Consider the following 15,081-nt stretch of genomic DNA (forward strand, 5'->3'; position numbering starts at 1 on the left):
AGCCCGCTTCCTCTCCTTCCAGACCATCGGTGTCATTGAGAAACGATAAGACATCACACCCATCGTGGATTATGTCCCCCAACATCTCTTCTTGTTCCAAGTCTCTTTGTTGATCCATAGTTTCTGCAAAAATTACAACATGGCAATTAATATACAAACATGAGAGATGGATATATTAATAGTGGCAAACATAGACCTAGCTAGCTAATCACACAACAAGGAATATTAATTAGTGGGTTGATCGATGTCCCCCCGCATGTCGAAGAGTTACCAGAGTTCTCTCATGAATGTCGACGTCCGAACCGCCTCTCTCATGAATGTCAAACAAGGGATTTAACAAAATGGTGCCATTCTGGATGTGCAGAAAATAGTCCATATTTTTCCTGATCTCATCTACCCTTCTGTATGTCATGTTGTCTAGTCTAAAACGATTCAAGAAAACCATGGCTTCATCATTAGTCGGAAGTAACCGGGGCATGTTGGTACGAAGCTCCCCAAAGTTATTTTGGAACGGAGTCCCAGATAGGATAATTCACTTTTTGCTACAAAGTTCAGCAAGAGCCTTCCGAATATCGCTATTTGGAAGGCCTTTGCTGAACTTCGTAGCAAAAAGCGGATTATCCTATCCGGGACTCCATTCCAGAATAACTTTGGAGAGCTTCGTACCTTCATGCCCCGGTTACTTCCGGCTAATTATGAAGCCATGGATTTCTTCAATACTTTGACACAAGAAAACATGACATATAGAACATTACGTAGATGAGATCAGAAAAAAATGGATCAACTTTTGCACATCCATAATGGGGGCATTCTTGATAAATCTCGATCCTCGACCCCTCGATCCCTCCGCGATCCTCGAACCTCGACCCCTCGATGACCCTTGACCCTCGACCCCTCGGCGATCCTTGAACCTCCACCCCTCGGGGACCCTCGAACCCTCGGCAAGGCTTCTAGGGTTTGGGGTGGCCTCGACGCTTCTAGGGTCTAGTCGGGCGAGAGGGGGTTGATCGACGTCCCCCTCATGTTGAAGAGTTACCGGAGTTCTCTCATGAATGTCCGACGTCCGGACCGCCTCTCTCATGAATGTCGAACAAGCGATTTAACAAAATGGCGCTATTCTGGATGTGCAGAAAATGGTCCATATTTTTTTCTGATCTCATCTACCCTTCTATATGTCATGTTGTCTAGTGTCAAAAGATTCAAGAAAACCATGGCTTCATCATTAGCCGGAAGTAACCGGGGCATGATGGTACGAAGCTCTCCAAAGTTATTTTGGAACGGAGTCCCATGTAGGATAGATCACTTTTTATTACGAAGTTCAGCAACAGCCTTCCGAATATCGCTATTTGGAAGGCCTTTGCTGAACTTCGTAGCAAAAACGGATTATCCTATCTGGTACTCCGTTCTAAAATAACTTTGGAGAGTTTTGTACCATCATGCCCATGCTAATTCCGGCTAATGATGAAGCCATGGTTTTCTTCAATATTTTGACACAAGACAACGTGACATATAGAACATTCTTGTTAAACTGCGACACTCGACTCCTAGGCGACCCTCGACCCCTCGGCGATCCTCGAACCTCGACCCCTCGACGACCCTCGACCCTCAACCCCTCGACGATCCTCGAACCTCGACCCCTCGGCGACCCTCGACCCTCTATCCTAGTTCCCGACCCTCGACCGCTCGGCAATCCTCGACCCATCGGCAACCCTCGACCCTCTACCCTAGTTCCCGACCCTCGACCCCTTGGCGACCCTCGACCCCTTGGCGACCCTCGACCCTCTAGCCTAGTTTTCGACCCTCGGTCGCTCGGCGATCCTCGACACCCTCGTTCCCGATAAAAAATAAGAAGAGGAAGAAGAAGAAAAAAAGAGGAGAAGAAGAATGAATAGAGGAGAAGAATAAAAAATAGAATTCTTCTTCTCCTCTGTTCCTTCTTCTTCTCCTCTTTTTTTTCTTATTCTTCCTCTTCTTATTTTTTTTTCTCCTCTTCTCCCTCTCCTCTTCTTCTCCTTCCAACGTCCCTCCTCATGTCGAAGTTACCGGCGAGGGGGTAGACGACAACGACGCTCACCCCTCATGACATGCCTGACGTCCGACATCCCCCCTAATGTCTTGTCCGACGTTCCCCCTCATTTTAACTAATTTCTATGAACAAAAAAATATTCTATGAACAAAAAATATATTCTATGAACATCATATATATATATATATATATATATATATATATATATACATCTCCATCCATATGAACATATATGGACAAAAAAATACATAGCCACATATATGAAAAAGAAAATACATATATGAAAAAAATGCTATGAACATATGAAAAAAAAATGTTATGAGTCGGGGCGGCGTGGTGGCTCATAGCGGGGGCAGCTGGCGACGGCAACGGCAATGGCGACGGCGACGGCGAGGGCGGGCCGGGGCGGGGGCTCGGGCGCGGGGCAGGGGCGGCGCGGACCTGGGTGGTGACAGAGCGGGGGCGGTGACGGCGCGGCGACGAGGGCTCAGGGCAGGGGTGCGGCGACGGCGTCGGAGGCAGGGGCTGCGCGGCGACGACGCCGGAGGCAGGGTGACGATAGTGACAGCGGGCAGAGGGTCAGCCTACCAGCGTCGTCGAAGGGATTGAAGAAACTGAACGACTATTTTGACAAGTGCTGCTTATATAGACGAAGCTTTGGTCCCGATTCGTGGCACCAACCGGGACCAAAGGAACCCAAGCCCCGGCGCGGGGCTCGTGCCACTTGGTGGGCCTTTGGTATCGGGTGGTGACGAACCAGAACTAGGGGGGGGGAGGGGGGGCTTTAGTCCCGGCCCTTTAGTCCCGGTTCACATACAGGGACTAAAGCTGCATTTTCCACTAGTGATTGCCGGCCTTTCTAGCTGGCATTAATGTTTAATTAACGTATTTTATTTTTGAAATATTTGTGATATATTTTTTCGCGCGCGAACTCAAAAAATTGGTCGGGCCAGCGTTGGGCGCAAGCACCGACCCAAAGGTGAAAGCGCACATGAGTGTCCGCCGAGAGGACCCAAACGGACAAAATCGCCATCCGTTTGGGTCGGTCGGTTGGAGTTAGCTCTTATTCTCTTATTTCTAGCACAATCAAATGTTTGCGCAAGACTTGTTCAGAAAATTTCTAGAGCATATTGATAGACACGGTAATTATACATGCAGTTGAGCATAGTAATTATGCATACAATTGGCATATACTGAGGAACAAAGCTTGAGGGACACAGTTGCTCCCGGCATATACTGAGGAACAAAGCTTGAGCATAGTAAACATTCACAGAGTAGAGATGGCGTCGTAGCATGCTGTCATCGCGTCCGTTGTATTGAGGGCCCCAAGAGCAATGCACGCCTCTGACATTTCACAGGTAGGAACATAAGGGTGTATAGAGGTCACAACCAACGGACTTAGTATGGTTGGTGATGAGCGTGATGGTCAATGAAGGCGGCATCACAATATATCGAGCTTTAATATTAGCAGCATCACCTGCAGTGTAGTCCATTGCATTTTCCACTGTCTTCTCCCCATCTGAATACATATATACGAAACATGCATGAGTTTAATTCAGCGGGAAATGTATATGGTTGCAAACTGAAAACAACATCAGATGTTGTAAGTACACACAGAACATGCTTGACTCACCGGTCATCAGGACCATTACTTCCGTTTCAGAAGTGCTTGGACTGTCGAACCGCCACGAACTAGCTCTCTCCTATATATCAGAAATAAGATCCAATGACTTCCAACTTCACTCGACATTATTTTTTCCTTTGCGGCACATGATGTATTTCAGGTGCACATGCTCCCTGCTCAAATCTCATCTTGCAGAGTTGCTCTAGTGTTGTAAGTAGAAGAGAGAACAAACGAAGAAGAAGAAGAAGAAGAGAAATGGGTTATCACATTTTCGATGAAGGATGGATTTTATTGGCTCAAAATGAAGCATCTAGAGGATATATAATGAAAGAGAAATTAACTGACCCGACTCTCGCAGTCAGCACGATCAGTGCACCTCCAGGCTCAGGAAGAATATATGATTCCGCCGCTGCTTCTTCCACTTGCACAACATTGACCTTGGATAAGCATTTACCTTGGATGTCAATATATGTCCATTCCCAGTTCTGCCCGCAGGTCGTGCTCGGACCGGTCCTCCCGTAGTCGCAGTACAGGATGATTGGGGTGTGCGTTCACTTCACATGGCAGCGTATCAAACCTTGCAACTTTAGCACCATAACTAAGTAAAATCTCGTTCAGCTTTGGAAGGTGGTTGATACCAATAATCCCTGATTCCAGCTTGCACCAGCTGATTTCTATCCTTTCCATGTGGGGCGATGCACCCTCCACAAACCTCACCTCCCTTAGTAGAACGAGACCAATAATATCAAGTTTTCTGAGGTTTGGAAATGCTCCCGCACTTAAAACGAGCTTCTCTCCACCATACGACCACCAATCGAGGCGAAGGAGCATGAGGTTGGGCAGTGACCCGAGTATCTTCATGCTTCTCCCCCCTTCTATCATCTCGCTCTCCCTTAAGTGAATCTTCACCAGATACATCAGCCTTCCAACCCAGTTGGGCATCTCTTTTCCAAGAGATCCAACCAACTTGAGGCTTTTTAGGAGTGGGGTGGAAAGGGAAATAGAATGCAGCCACTCGAGCGAACTTGTGGTAGAACTATTTCCTCGACCATCCACTCTAAGCGAAGAGAGGGAAGACAGCTTCTCAATGGATGCACCAAGTATCTTGCATTTCTGAAGGCTGGCCGTATGTGTCATAACACCTAATTTTCTTAACTGTGTGAGCTCCCCTAGCTCTTTAATTGCTCGGCACGCAGTAGGTTCCACTTCGACAATCATTAGTGTCTGTATCTCCTGTAGGTTGCAGATTCCATTAGGCACAATCACACCATCAGCAGTACCACGTGTACAACGGATGCTACGCAAACCCTGGAGTTTAGTGATCCCAGTTGGTAGGCATACAATATCTCTGTTCCTTGTCTCCAGACTTTGTAAGGCTCGCAGTTTCCCTATGGATATTGGAAGGGCAGACCTCTCTGAATACCCAGCGTTAACATATCTTAGGTGGAGAAATAGCCCTATGTTGTTGATATCTTTTTGTCTGATGTCAAATCGTGAACCATGTAGATCTAACACTCTAAGCATTCTCAATTCAGGCGAACAAAGTGAAGTTGTTCGAGCTATGGTTCTCTCCCCAAACACAGTATATGACCGAACATGGCTCCAATCCATGCCTATCTTTTGACACTTGCTCCCGTGGTATGCTACATGGCGGAAGTTCTCCCCTGCCACACTAGCTAGATTATCCTCCGCCAAGCATACAAAATTTTCTTCTCTAGAAATCGACACCATGACATCATGCATGATATCATGAACTCGACAGCTCTTCACACATCCTTCTATGTTCACTTTTGATGGCTGAATCATGCTTCGGTTGATTAGCTCGTCAAAATAACTTTTTGCAACCTCTTCAATTGTCACCCCACCTCTGACTCTAACAAACCCCTCCGCAATCCATCTGCCTACCAGATGTCTCATTTGGATTTCAACATCCTCGGGAAATATACTTAGGTACAAAAAACATGACTTAAGATGAGATGGCAAGTGGTTGTAACTCATGGTAACAATCCTCCTCATCGCTTCAAGGCTTGGGTTAGTCTCAAGCTCCGTGGGGAGCTGGCTATAAAAGAGTCCCCACTCAGTGACCTTTTTTGTAGCAAGGATGCCCCCTATTGTGAGTATAGCTAATGGTAAACAACCACACTTTCTAACTAGTTTTTCAACTGTAATATGCAAGTTGTCATCTTTCTCCAGGTCATCATATGTTCTGCCTGTCTTTTTTAGTAGCAAATTTGTGGCATCATCTATTTGCAGGGGTTCAAGATGATAGATAAGGGACATAGAAGTACACAGCTTAGCTAAGCCGACATCTCGTGTTGTAACTATTATCCGACTACCTTTGTTGTTTCTATTAGGAATAGCTATATCTTTGATCCACTGCCATGCTTCTACAGTCCACAAATCATCAAGAATAAGAAAGTATCTCTTATCCTTTAGCTCTTTTTTGAGATACCTGGCAAAGTCCTCTACTTGGGCTGCCTTACCTTCAATTTCTTTCAAACATTTCTTCAGTGACTCACAACCCAAAAGCTGCCTGATCATATCCTTGAGGATTTCTATTCTTAAAAATGATTGCGAGACTGTGATCCAAGCACAACAAGAAAAGTTCTTCACAATACCTTCCTTACTTTCATAGGTCTTCCTTGCAAGAGTGGTCTTTCCTAGACCGCCCATGCCAACCAAACAGATCACCTTGGCAGGACCATCCTTAGTTTCGACATCCATTAGTTGAATCAATTGCTCCTTAGGCTTGGAAAAGCCCACAAGTTCCGCTTCATCAATATTGTTAGCTAAGTGAGTGCGAACATCATCCGTGTAGGAATCTATCTCTAGGATATTGGAGGCTTCTGTCTTGATTAAGTTGTACCTTATATTCCTATTGCTTACTTCTTCAACTCTTGATTTGAGTTCGCGGATTTGCATGGCGATCCGACGACGGTCTTTTAGTTTTATCAACCGCCATGACAAGCTTTGGCTTCCCACATGCAACATGAACTCGTCCAGGCAATCTTCAATGTTGTAAGACAAGTCTCTTATTTGCTTTGCCCACACCTTGAGAAGCATATCTTTGTTCTTTATCCTCTCAGCGACCACTAGGAATACTTGCATCGTCTCTAGTTCATCTTTTATAAACCTGCCAAACAATAAGAGAAATAAAACACACTAGCTTAATGTTGTTCTACAACTTGCGGCACACCACAATGTATGCAAAATTTGAACCTTCATGAGTATATTTTAAGTTAGCCATGAACACTTGATGCCATTCTCAATAATTCTATGAAATATCATAATGCTATCAGTTAGGTATTACCTCCATTTAAAAATACACGATATTACAAAATATATACACCCGTTCTTTAACTATTAAGAACTATTTTGTATGGAGATAAAAAGATAGTACTATGATTTGATTTATCATGAACTTTTTTCATAAATATCAAAATTGTTATAACATTTCTGCTAAAAATGCATCCATATGACAAGAGCAGTCGAACTTGCATGTTGGAGACCATGCTAAATCATAATTGACATGTATTGTGGAGTAAATTAAATGTTTATTTTTATTTAAAGTATTCATAGATCGAAGCAGTATTGTTGCCCTAGCAAGGAGGATTTGGAATTTATAAACATAAAAGGATGTTGTTGTTTTTTCGTGGGGAAATTTTTGATCTATTCATCTTCAATCATGGCAGTACAACGAATACCGAAAATAACAAAAAATACATCTAGATCCGTAGATCACCTAGCGACGACTACAAGCACTGATGCGAGCCAAAGGCGCGCCGCTGTCAACGCTCCTCCATCGCCGGAGTCGGACACAACTTGTTGTAGTAGACTGTCGGGAAGTCGTCGTGCTAAGGCCTCATTGGACCATCGCACCAGAACAGCAACCGCCGCAGATGAAGAATAACGTAGATCAGAAGAATCCAACCCGAAGACACATGAACGTAGACGAACAATGAGATCCGAGCAAATCCACCAAAGATAGATCCGCCGGAGACACACCTTCACATGCCCACCAATGATGCTAGATGCACAGTCGGAATGGGGGCTAGGCGGGGAGACCTTTATTCCATCTTCAGGGAGACGCCGCCATCTCCTCTTCCTGAGCAGGACACAAACCCTTGCAAAACTGAAAGAAACGACTAAAAACGGAGCCCTCCCGCCGGCCCTCGCCGAGATCCATCGTGCCCCCATGGCCACCGGAGAGGAGGCGGATCTGCGGCTGCACCGACGGAAGGCAGAAACCCTAACTCTATTTGTGGAGAAGGAGGAGGCGGCGGCTAGACATTTCTGCTTCCTGAGTAGAACAATGTTGCATTTGTGGCATGGTATAAGGGCGCCACCAACTTAAGGAAAAACAATCGGTTATCAGCTGGTTTTCCGTACCTTTTCTGTCTTTGTTTTTTCCTTTTTCCTGCACTTGTTATTTTCTTCACTGCTGTTTTTTATTTCTCTTTTCCTTGTTGTTCTACGGTTTTCTTTGTTTCTTTCAAGGTTTTCACCAGATTTCTTTAAGTTTCTTTTTCGGCTTCATTTGATTCTTTCTCGTTTTTCAACGGTTTTTTATTTTCTCTCGGCTTTCATTATTTTCTATACATATTTTTGGTATATCTAATACATTTTTAATAGTTGCTAAACATTATTTAATCAAGATTAACATATCTTAATACTCCCTCTGTGCCTTAAAATATGAAGTTTTAGCCGTTCAATTTGAGCTACTAAAATATCATATATTATGGTACAAAGGGAGTACATGGTTAACACTTTTTTCTATACACATTTAATATTTTTCAAATGATACATTAATAATTTTTAATATAAAAAATCTTTTTCGATACCTAGTCAACATTTTTCTATACACATTTACCTTATTTCAATCACTTGATTGACATTTTTTCAATACATGGTCAACATTTTCGTATAAATATTTAACATTTTTTAAATGCTTGATGAACATTTTTTAAATACTTGTTTAACATTTTTTTCAAATGCTTGCAGGCTTTTTAAATACATGTTCAGCTTCACACACACATTATATATTTTTTGTATACATGAGAAACATTTTCTTTATACATAATTAACATTTTTTAAATGCTTGATTAACATTCCTTTCAAAAGCATTATGTAAAATGTGTTTAAATATATGTTTGTAGAATATTTGCGAGCATAAATGAAAAAAAAACATGATGCAATCCTCCACATTTAACATGTCTTGCAACTTTTGTAGTGATTTTTTTTATCCGCAAACGCTTAGGTCGGCCGAACAGGCGTTCGATGGGGTGATGCTGTCACCTAGTTGTGACAAGGTCTAAGAGTTTTCTTCCTTTTTCTTTTATTTTTGTTAAATTATTTTTCTCCTTTTTTGGACTTTATCATTCTTTAGGAAACGAATTTTCAAATATTGTTTATATTTTTTTAAATCTAGAATCTCAAAAAATGTCCCCCTTTTTAAAAAATATTCACAAATTTAACAAATGTTTGCAATTCAATGAAAGTTGATAAATTTTAATTAACATTATGTGGTTAGCAATTTGTGGTCAAAATTTTCTTAAATTATTGGGAATTTGTAAAAAAAATTGGAAATAGTGTTCAAGTTTGTAAAATTTTCATACACAATTTGATATTTCAAGTTGTTGACAATTTTGAAGAAATGGTTAGGACATGAGAAAATGTTCATGTTCATTGGGGGCATTTCATGACAAATTGTTGACATTTTTTCCATGCATGAAATGATAGAAAATTTTGACAGTGGGTGGGCATATTCATACTAGTTATCGCTGCAAAATTTGAACAAATTCGAACACCGAACACTTGTTGTGTCATGGCCGGCTAGTATTTTAGGGTTTTTGCACTAGGAAAATGCTAGAAATTGAATAAAATGTCAGGTATCAATGAAACTTGGCAGGGATGCTTTCCATGGTGATGCCATTGTGTAGAAAAAATTTGGTCTGTTTGGCAGAGGTGAAAAAAAAGTGCTTCGAAACTTGCCCTACCGGCCTACCCGAACGGTTCAGGTTGTACATGGTGTATTTCTTGCTATGCATGAAATAGTACCAAATTTTGCCAGTAGGTGGGCATACCCATGGTAGTCTCCCACGCAAAAATTGAAGGAATATGGACACTAAATGCACATTGTGTCACGGCCGGCTAGTATTTTAGGGTTTTTGATTGAGAAAACTCTAAAAATTGTATAAAATGTCAGATATCAACGGAACTTGGCAGGGATGCTTTCCATGGTGATGCCATTGTCTGAAGAAAAAAATTTGGGTTCCTTTGTTGGAGGTACAAAAAAGTTCTTCGAGACTTGCCCTGACGGCCTACCCGAACGGTCCTGGTTGTATATGCTGTTTTTCTTACCATGCCTGAAATGACACCAAATTTTGCCAGAAGGTGGGCATACTCATGATAATCACCCACGTAAAATTTGAACCAATGCAGACACCAAACACACTTTGCATCATGACCGGCTAGTAATTTAGGATTTTTTCATCGGAAAAACCCTAGAAATTGCATAAAATATCATATATCAATAAAACTTGGCAGGGATACTTGCCATGGTGATGCCATTGTGTGGAAAAATTTGGGTCTATTTTTGTGGAGGTGAAAAAAGTGTTCCGAGACTTTCCCTACCGGTCTACCCGAACTGTTAAGGGTGTACATATGGTGTATTTCTTTCCATACATGAAACGCCGCCAATTTTTTGTCAATAGGTGGGCATGCCCATGGTAGTCCCCCACGCAAATTTTGAACGAATCCGGACACCGAACTCACGTTGCATCATGGACAACCAATATTTTATGGTTTTTCACCGAGAAAATCCTAATTTTTTTAATAAAATGTCGGATATCAACGAAACTTGGCAGGGATGCTTTCCATGGTGATGCTTTTGTGTCGAAATAATTTGGGTCCATTTGGTGGAGGTAAAAAAAGTGCTTCGAGACTTGCCCTATCGGCCTACCCGAAAGGTCTAGGTTAGGATTTGGCCCAACTAGGTGACGACATCGCTTTGGTCAGGTGCCTGTTAGCCCGGGCATAGCGCTCACGGATTTGGAAAAAGTACAACGATTCAAAAAATGTTCCTATTTTCAAAATTCATTCACAAATTCAAAAAATGTACTTATTTTCAATATGTGTTCACAAACTGAAAAAATGTTCCCTTTTATCAAACTTGTTCAGAAACTCATTTTTTTGGGTATTTTTCAAATAATGTCCGCACTTCCAGAAATTGTTCCTATTTTAAAACAATCTACACATATAAAAAATGTTCGGGGAAATTAAAAAAAAGAAATATATTAAATTTGTTTTTCGTATTTTTCTGTTTTTTCGAACTTCCAAATTTATATTGTTTTAAAAATTGTTTGAAATTTTAAAAAATGTTCCTGTTAAAAGCTTTGTACGCTCTTTTTAAAAAGCGTTCATGTTTTGACATTCTGAGGAATTTTGGAAGAAACAATTATTTTTAAAAAATCTGCCACTATTTTAAAATACTAATATTTTCAAGTTTTTGAATTTGTGACAATAAGTTATTCTTTTGGAAGTTTTAATGATATCTTACCACATATCGCACGTGGTTGTGACAACATATCTCTACTTGTATATAACGGCCACTCAAATCACAAGTCCTTAGCAAAGTTAAATATGAACTACTGCTTAGCGAGGTGGCAGAGTTGTGGGCCATAAGGGCATCTTCAACGCCAACCCTCAAAACACATGTAAACGTCTAAACCGAGCTGTCCGAACGCACTTAGCCATTCAACACCGACCCATATTTGGCAGCTCCAGCGAGTCCATTTTTCCACAAACTGTGAGCAAACAAACGGGGCATTGAGGGAGTCAGGGCTCAGGACCTCCGCCACATTGGACTATGACACACTGGTCCATCCAAAACCGAGGCGTAGCCCGCACATTTGGAGTTGTCCGCTCTATTTCCGTGCCAAAACATGTGCTTTCCCCACACTCTCCGCTACGATCGCCACTAACCTCCACCCCAAGTCTCACACCTTTCTGCCTGCACGACATCGTCGCAACTTGTCTGGTCGCGGAAAATGGACGCGGATCGGTCAAGGTGCCAGCTTTCTGTTTGTCGTATGTCTCAACCGGGCAAGATGGTGTATGACTATGCAGACATGGAGTTGATGGTGATGATCCATGATGCGGAGATAGATGTGGCTTCTAGGATAGACATGTGGATGACTCGAAGCCGGAGGTGTACGCCTCACAGCCGGGCTCGTATACGGTAGACCTAGGAATCAAGCATGTACACAGGGTAGCCGAGATCATACACTGGGCCGCTGGAGTAGGCCACACACGCCGACGAGACGAGCCTTGATCTGGAGGATTGGCCGAGGGATCCAAAGAAGATATGATTGAATTGAGTCGAATATTCTTACATATGACAAGTGCATGGTCTTAGCATGCAATTTACATGGATTTGAAAATGAAGGAAAAATTTTATGAGAAACATTGATTCATTTCCATTTAGTCAAATTTATGTTACTCAATATGCTAACTTTTGAAGAAAAGTTCAACTGAGTTTCATTTCTGTCACTCAATATGAGTGGCATTGTAATATCTGATATTGTTTAATATCTTACATATGATCGGAATTGAGTCAAATTTTCTTACATATGACAAGTGCATGGTGTTACAATGTTATTTAGACGGATTTGAAATTGAGTGACAAAGTTTTGGCGAAATGTTGGTTCATTTCCGTTTCAGCAAATTTCTGTCACACAATATGTTAACTTTTTAAACAGAGTTCATGACGAATTTTCTCTGACCCTTCTTAGCCGGTTCCTCTCCTCAATATTACTTTCATAAGCTAGTATTCATGTTAACTATATTCATAATGATTATTAGGGATCAGGGCACATAAGATCTGCCATATCCGCAAAAGTCCTTGTATGGACAGTATGAAAACTGCAGTACAATACCAGCCCTTCTTGAAGAAGGGATTTGAGAGATTAGTGGTACCGGTCTTTAACTTCAATTAGTATTCAATTCTAACCATTTGTGTAATTCCTTTACGACTTTATTGTTAATTATAAACTTTTGGGTAGTGTATCCCACGCAACATAATGGTTAACTTCAACAATTTATGTGGTAACTTTATGGAATTTGAGGAGGATCAACGCACACATTGGAACTGGATGTGCGTAAACAATAGGATAGAACCATCATATAAGGCGGTGGATGGGAGAAGTACATTTTACAGAATAATTTCATCAGAGAAGAGTACATAGCCTTTTCCTTGAAATGAGTGGTCAATAGGTTAAGGACACTATATTTCTGCAAAAATCGTGATGAGGTTGACAAAGATGATGAAGATGACCAAGATCATGATGATAGCCAGGAGGACCAGGATGATGGTAACAACAAAGATAACGAGGACAACTATGAAGATGAGGACAACCAGGATGATGGCGACAGCCAGAGTGGTGAGGATGAGCAAGATAATGAGGATGAGGAAGATGATGAGGATGGTCCATTCAATTCTGCAATTTTCTCTCAAAGAATGGAGAAGCTTACACGAGATGAGACCGTGAACGTCACCGCGATGCTACCATCCAATGTGGTCTTCTTGGGGAGGCCCTTTGTGCACCGTTTAGCTAGACCTACATCGTCAAAAACAGCATCACCAAAATTTAAGTTTCACCTTGCAGGGAGCAGCGCTGGGGATCGGATGGGATGGCACCCCAGTCGGGCAACATGAGGGTGGGCGATCCAAAATTTCCCAAGCATATACTAGTCAATTAAACGCGAACCTCCGTGCGAGCTAGTGCCTTTGCTAAAATTAGATATGAGTTTTTCCATGGGAAAGCTAATATGGCTGCGAATGAATTTTTTTTACGAGAAATTTTCAATCTATTCATCTTTAATCATGGCAGTACAAAGAACAACAGAGGTAATAAAAACTACAACCATGTCCGTGAACCACCTAGCAACAACTACAAGTACTGGAGCCGGACAAACCTTGTTGTAGTAGACAGTCGGGAAGTCGTCGTGCTAAGACCCTATAGGATCAACGCACCGGAATAGCACCCAATGCCGATGAAGAAAGTCGTAGATTAGAAGGATCAAATATGTAAACACCTAAACGAACACGAACGAAGACCGGATTCAACGGAGACAAACCTGCACATGCCCTCTGACAATGCTAGATGCATCATCTGGACGGGAATATAACGTGGGAGACATTATTTTTACTAAGAGCCATCGCCGCTGCCACACAACCCCAACCAAGACGCCGACTCTTAGAAGAACGACAACGGGGTCCCTACCGCCGGTGGGGTGCCGAGATCCTCTGCACATCCATGGCCTAGAGGCCATCGGAGATAGGACGGACCGGCGGCAGTGCCAACGGGAGAAGAAGAGCTTTTCATGTGGAGAAGGAAAGAGATCTGATCCTGTGTTGGGACGGCTGCAAATGAAGTTGCTCCATCCGTTTCTATTGTAGATGAATCATGTACATGGGTTGATGAAGACCTAGATTCTAATTGAGTTACACTCATGAATAAGTTTGCAAATGAATAATTAGGCCGAAAAACTTCCCGTCAAAAAAGAAAAGATGTATTCAAATTAAACTAGCTAGACTTGCACGCTAACCATATTAAAGAAAAGATAAATGAAACAAAAAGATTGCCAACATGCATACCAGATATCCTTACGCACGCCCATGATCAAGCTCATCTCGGCGGCGGCAGCTGAAGCGGCCAGGCTGACTACGACCCCCAGCATGGATCTCGCCATGCTCAGCACTGTCTCCACCATCTCTGGCCGCCTGGTGTGGATCTCTTCAAACAGCTCACAACAAACGAGCTGTTGAGGAAGGACTCGGTGCACCAGGCAACAAAGTCTCTCGTCTTATAGAGTGCACACGAGTTTCCTGCTTGCAAAATCTTCGGTATTTTCTAAGAAAGTGCAAAAACAATAGCCACGTCCAAAAGAAAACTAAAATGCCTCGTTATCTCAGAGCACCACTCATGTGACATTGAGATGTATGTATCCAAGATTCAGGTGCGATACCACCTTGACATATCCGTAGGGCCCTACTGGAACCATTTGGAAGTTATCTGAGAGCACTATTCGTGAGACATTGAGATGTATGTATGCAAGATTCTGATGCGATACCACATTGAGATGTCCGTAGGGCCCCTCTGGAACAATTTGGAAAAATAAAAATGCTTCTTTTTTGCAAAAAAAGTACTGTATATTAAAATTGCATATTGAAATACGATATTATTGTATATGAATACATATAATGAAATTATACATACATATTGTAACACCAAGATTGCAAAAGATATGTAGAGAAGTACTTCCTCCAATTCCTATTTTCTCTGTGATATGTAGCCGCACGGATACCAAGGAGCAAGGATTCAAATTGCTGGCCATATCGACGGTATAGCTGCGCTATAACTTCTTTCGG

General features: G+C 42.1%; 1 protein-coding gene across 1 annotated transcript; it reads right to left on the reverse strand.

Annotated features, from left to right (window-relative positions):
* Positions 1–4,112: 4,112 nt before the first annotated feature.
* LOC123152825 (putative disease resistance RPP13-like protein 3) lies at positions 4,113–14,423 on the reverse strand. Its single transcript, XM_044572251.1, has 2 exons — positions 14,308–14,423; positions 4,113–6,783 (listed from the first exon to the last, which is right to left on the reverse strand). Exons 1-2 carry the CDS (start codon positions 14,421–14,423, stop codon positions 4,113–4,115), a joined length of 2,787 nt encoding a protein of 928 aa, XP_044428186.1.
* Positions 14,424–15,081: the final 658 nt, after the last annotated feature.

This window comes from Triticum aestivum, chromosome 7A (assembly GCF_018294505.1).
Source record: "Triticum aestivum cultivar Chinese Spring chromosome 7A, IWGSC CS RefSeq v2.1, whole genome shotgun sequence".
NCBI lineage: Eukaryota > Viridiplantae > Streptophyta > Magnoliopsida > Poales > Poaceae > Triticum > Triticum aestivum.